Source organism: Dendrobium catenatum, unplaced genomic scaffold (genome assembly GCF_001605985.2).
Source record: "Dendrobium catenatum unplaced genomic scaffold, ASM160598v2 fragScaff_scaffold_1179, whole genome shotgun sequence".
In the NCBI taxonomy this organism is placed as follows: Eukaryota; Viridiplantae; Streptophyta; class Magnoliopsida; order Asparagales; family Orchidaceae; genus Dendrobium; species Dendrobium catenatum.
The window spans coordinates 961,084-967,140 of NW_021319641.1; the positions used below are offsets into that span (position 1 = coordinate 961,084).

Below are 6,057 nucleotides of genomic sequence, written 5' to 3' on the forward strand. Positions count from 1 at the left end.
GGTTTTTTTTATCGCACAATAAACCCGATGCATTCCTCAACTTCAACCATCAAACTTGAATTCTGCTAATAATATCCCCATCAATTTCACCATCACTCTGAACAATATATCCAAGATATCTAAAACGAGTAGTCTTATTAATGACTTGATCGCTTAAAGTCACAATCCCCTCACTAGGTCTATTGCTACTAAAATTACACTAAGTATATTTAGTTTTGGATATACTCAAGCGAAAACCTTTAGACTTTAAAGTTAACCTCCATAATTCAAGTTTACCTTCAACTCCTTCTCTAGTCTTATCAACAAGAAGAATATCATCATCAAAAAGCACACACCAAGGTACATCCTCTTGCAAATGTCTAGTGAGAACATCAATGACTAAAGCAAAAAAAAAAGGACTTAAGGCTGATCCTTGATGTAATCCAACCAAAATAGGAAAATACTTGGTCAAACCACCTTGTGTTTGAACACAAGTAATAGCTCAAATGATTTGAAAAAGAAGAAGAATGAACTAATAAAAAAAGAAAGTCTTTTCTAAATAGCAAATATTTTTATCACAAAGGCATAGATCTTGGAGCTCTCTACAAAGATCAACATTTTACTCAAGTTGGCATTTTCATGCCTACTCTTCTCGTTGTTGTTGCTCGTGCCTAGGGTGGATCGACCTTAAGCTCAAGGGGAAATTGCCCACCTAAAAAAATGAAACAATTCTTTATTATATGATTCTTTAGGCAATTTGTGCCCATCAATCTATTTTTTAGTCATTATTATAAGGATTTTAAAGCAATTGCCATCCTTTAAAAGTTTTAAAATAATATAGTCTTTAGGCAATTGCCCCAGCATAATTAAATACATTGTGTAAATGTGTTATTGTTAAGGAACGATAAATCAAACACAAAGAGAAACAAAAAACATCTTTATAACCAAAATTTGTGTACAGGTCGAACCCCTCCAGGGGGCGCCGCCCCCTTGGACCCCCGACATATCTGTGAAGCCCACGACAATCAAGAATATGAACAAATAGAGGTCGAGCCAAATTCAATGCAACTCCAACATACAACTCAACCACAAAGAATCATTATTCACTAATATGACCTATTTCTACATTTTTATTTTTAAATTTGCCCCTGAAAATTAAGGCTGATTCTGCCCCAGCTCGTTCCACTACACCATAGTAATCTTGTCTAAAATATTATTCCTGTGTCATTTTGTCATCCCTATAACTCTAATTGTTTGATTTTTGTATTACATCAATGTATATTCAGTTGACAACTAGAAAGGCAAGTGCCTGCAGAAGAGCACTCCTATTATTGCTCGTTGATCGAATATAGATTGATTCATCCCTATTTGTTGAAGGATGCAGCACGAAGGTGTCTTAAGTTTCATTTGACATAATCTTTTATTGTTTTTAAAGCAAATTTAAATGGTATTCATTCCTTGCTGAAGAAATTGTGCATGATCACATTGTGTATTATACTACCCAAACCATTATATAAGTAAAATTTCTGCATGTAGTAGCACTGCAATGACAATTAAGAACCTCCACATTCCACTAACTGTAGATAATTAATGGTAACTATTGATATTCTTATAATCTTCACGAAGAACACAGAATGCATATCGTCATTAACAGTCGGTACAGACAATGACCACAGCAAGAGGAGAAACAGGATAGAAATGAGTTTTGTTATTAGAAGTTCCGCATAATAGATGTTGAACTTAGCAAACAGAAGCTTTATGCTTCGTTGGGGACGGCTTTCTTTCTGCTTCTTAAAGTGACTTTTTAGTAAAAAAATAAAAAAATTTGTACTAGAAAGCCGCTTTAAGAAGTAGTAAGAAAGCCGTCCCAAACGAAGCCTTAGATGATGAAATGTAGCAATCTGGCAAGCTAAACGTGCTTAGAAATGACATTGGGATGGGAGTCCCAAGGCCACATATCAGTTCCACAGCTTGAGATGTCTCCATTAATTCTGCTCTGCAGATTATTTAAGCTTGTGAGGCTTGGCAATGGCGGACTCTGGCTTCTCAGAGTTCCATTCTTTGTTCCGGCTTCTTGCACTTCAATGTTCTGAACTTGAGAAGCTAGTGATGAGCCCATGAAGAAGCCATCATTTTCTTGGAGTTCTATGGTGGGCGGGAATTGACGGGCATTCAGCAAGTGTGATGAATTTATGGTGGTTTGCAGAAGATGATCAAGGCTGCAAGTCAAGGAACCTCTGGAAATCATATCTTCAGCCATCTTCACCTGAAACCATAGAGAATGGACGCTCTTTCGTCTTTGGTTGATGCAATCAAAACTAAGGCTTCGTTTGGACAACTTTTTTTACTTCTTCTTAAAGCAGTTTTTTAGTACAAAAATTAAAATTTTAATTTTTGTACTTGAAAGCTGCTTTAAGAAGCAGAAAGAAAGCCATTTCAAACAGAGCCTAAGTGTTTATTTGGGACGACTATATTTGTCTAAAATAATTATAGAATTGCAGTAGGAAAGAAGAATTTTTTTTGAATTTGATGTGGGAATAAAAACTTTCCTCTTTTAAAAAAGTCTGATGATAAATTTCTTTAGTATAAAGATCCAGGATGATGTTGAACTTGCCTATCATACAAATTTTGCTTACCTTTACTCTTAAGGCTTCTACACCAGATTTGAGAATCCGGTTATCTGTAACTGATTCAGTGAACGTTTGATTTGTTTCTGTCAGTTGCTTGTATAGAGAGGCATTCTCTCCCCTGAGTTGATCAACCTGGTCAATCAACCAACAAGAATGATATAAATATTAGGGCTCATCTGGCTTCTTGCAGATATAAAAATATTTTGAAAAATAATAATTTTGTTTCATTCGTTTCATGTGAAACTGAAATCACTATATTTTAGAAAGTTTTAAGCGATATTGCGGAGCTTAAAGCAATGCAGATTTCTATCTACATCCTATCAAATGATCAAACTAACAAACTTTATTGTTTTTCAGAACATGTTTTTAACTTCAAGCAATCAAGTAGAAGTCTTGACTAGAATGATTGACAGCAGCTGCAGCTTTTATCGATCAAAAGCAAAATACGCGAGATCATCAAACGTAAGCATATGGAGACCAGGAATGTAAATTTTACATGTATATCCATGGTGACTTGGCCAAGGCTTCCTTCTAGCTTGTTTTATATATATATATTGTAAAATTATTTGTATAATATAATTACTAAGAAATAATAAGAATAAAAACTACTACTTCCACTAGCAATTTTAATTTGATATCAAAAACGAAAACTAAATTGTTTGTTCTTTTCGAAGAAAAAGAAATACTTATCTAATAGTACTCAATCAAGGCTAGGGAAGTTGTTCTTTTGGAAGAAAAAGAAATACTTATCTAATAGTACTCAATCAAGGCTAGGGAAGTGAGCCAATTGTACATAGTCAAAGAGACTCTATTCATTAGAGAACTTTGTTTCAAATCATTATCAAAATGCACTGAGTGATAAAATTTAAAGGTATCCAACACTTCATTGATTTTTATTTTTCTTTCATTTCTCTTCCCTCCACGAACAGATGATACTTTTGTAGTTGTCACTATCATGTCTGACTTCGAAAAAAAGAAAACTATCAATACAGTTATTAATGCGCTTATTCTAATTAGATGTAATGAAAATACTGAGTAAAAATAATATTAACTGTTATTCTTAGACCCGTTAACTAGAAATATAAGGCAAATAAAATAATCATAGTAAAAATTCAGAAATGCCATGAAAAAACTCACTTGTAGTTCTAGATCAGCCAAATGAGCCTGCTTTCTCTTTCTTGATCGTCTGGCCGATTCACGGTTAGACACCATCCTGGAAGATTAACAATGCAAAAAAAAAAAAAAAACTATAAACAGTTTTTAACAGTCTCATGTCCTAAGAAAGGAATATCCCGATTAAGGGAAATTAGACAATTCTAATAAATGCACAAAACATTCTTGTCTTAATAGTGTAGTTTATGCAAATCCATCCATGCCCATAGTTCATCGAACTCTAGGTTTTTATCAAACCTGTAGATTCATGTTTACAAAACGGTTATTTGACTTGTATTTTAGCATATATGCGGAGTTATGAGAGCATTATCAAGCGGCTTCACTCAATCTGGCTTAAAGTCTAGAGGCATGCACTAGATTGTTTAGTTGTATAACAAACTATAAATACGAAACCAATGAATTGTAACACTTTTACATCACATTTAGTCATAAGCTGGATCCAACTGTGAAAATTCCTACCATGAATGCTGTAAAATTTTCTATTATTGAAAACCAACATGTCATAACTGATAAGGACAGAGACTGAGTTTGACTTAATGACTCTGGCCTTGATATTTTATATTTATCAATCCATACAATTCAATCCGGACTTCCAAACACTGCAGAGCAAAATATCCAAATATTGATAAGAGTCCAAACTAATCCTACAACTTCATGGTGTTCTTATGACCAATATTAGCATTTGATCACAGTTTTTTTAAATATCAGAAAGTCTGGCAATTTTCTGTGCTGAAACATGTCATTCAAAGTAGGGCTATCAATATTTGACATGACCCGAAAACCCGACTCGAACCCGACCAGAGAATTCTGGGTTCGGGTCAACCCGGACCCGAAACGGGTCAGGTTCGGGTTCAACAAATCGACCCGTTTCAAAAAATAGGTGGGGTTCGGGTTGACCCAATAACTCAAGATTGATCCGTTTTGACACGAAAACCTGTTTTTGACACAAAAAACCAAAATTAACCCGTTTTGACCAGAAAATCGGAGAATGACCCCTTTTTTTACCCGAAAACTTGCAATTTTTTGTCTGTCCCGGTCATTCGGGTAATGTTGAGTTGACCCGAACCCGAAGCAGGTTAGGGTCGGGTCTGAAAAATAGACCCATTTGTCGAAACAGGTCGGGTTCAGATTGACCCGAATAGTACCGGGTCAGTTTCAGGTTCGACCCGAACCCGACCCGTGACCCTAAATTGATACCCCTAATTCAAAGGATTCAAATTAACAATGATTATCTATTTTCCTTCCCTTGCTCAAAAGAAAAGAATATCTAATGCTTCCAAGCTAAAGTAGGAGTAAAACATAATTTTATTGATACCTTCTCATGCGCTTTAAATCATTAGTGTTTGTACCATGCTCATATACTCCTGCTTCTGTCTCCAAAGATTCATCATCTGACTGCTCTGAGCCACTTGTTCCTCCAGGGGCCTGGTTTTCTGTACTTTTCAGCATGAGAGATGAAGTTGGACTCCCAGCTGTCATAAAAAAGAGATTTCTAAATTTTAGATGTGCGATCATTCATTAGTAGAAAACACGCCAGATCTACCGGTAGGATAAAGAAAGAAAGTAGAAAATATTCGACTCCACAGTAACTAAAACTGAGAAGCTAGGCATTTCAAGAACTAATGGACAGAGTAATGAGAAGATTTTAAATGATGCGACTAAATGATTTATGCACAAATGAAGAAGCCAATTTGTTAGTATAAGAGAGGAAAAGAAAAGATTATACCACTTATGGAGTATTGAGACTCAATGGTGGTAGTAATACTGGAATGCAATGTAGTAGGGTTCTGAGACCATATCTGGCTTCCCGTCAAAGGACCACCAGGAGAGTGACTAGTTGGGGCATCCTGATTTCAACAAAATAAGGAAGAATCCAATCTTGTAAATATGATCACCAATAACAAAAAATATATGTATTTTCATTCATGTTCTTTAATTAAAAATGTTTTGTGTTCAACAGTAAAGGAATAATCAAGCCTTCTGAATGAAATGCTGAAAATAAATATTATAGGCAAAGTGTAAGTCACATACTAAATTTTAGATGTGCGACCATATCCCAAATGTTAGGTCACTCACTAGTCTGAAGATTACATGAGAGTTTCTACTTGTACCACTGACAAAGACATTTGTGATAGTCTATGCATTATAAGGCACTAGTGAAGTCAAACAATCTAGGTTGAACATTTTATTGCATGATTACGAACATTTTCGCATGAAACCTGATGAGATTATCTCATACATGTATAATAAATTTACTCAGATAGTGACATCCTTG

General features: G+C 35.0%; 1 protein-coding gene across 1 annotated transcript; it reads right to left on the bottom strand.

The window, feature by feature from the left end:
- Window positions 1-1,557: 1,557 nt before the first annotated feature.
- LOC110095100 (bZIP transcription factor RISBZ4) lies at window positions 1,558-5,629 on the bottom strand (the record flags this gene model as incomplete). The annotated part of the gene is given in 5 exon segments (XM_020820495.2): window positions 1,558-2,245; window positions 2,616-2,741; window positions 3,747-3,822; window positions 5,098-5,254; window positions 5,509-5,629. Coding segments are annotated over 5 exon segments (837 nt in total), but the record flags the coding sequence as incomplete, so codon positions are not given.
- Between the last annotated feature and the right edge of the window lie 428 nt (window positions 5,630-6,057).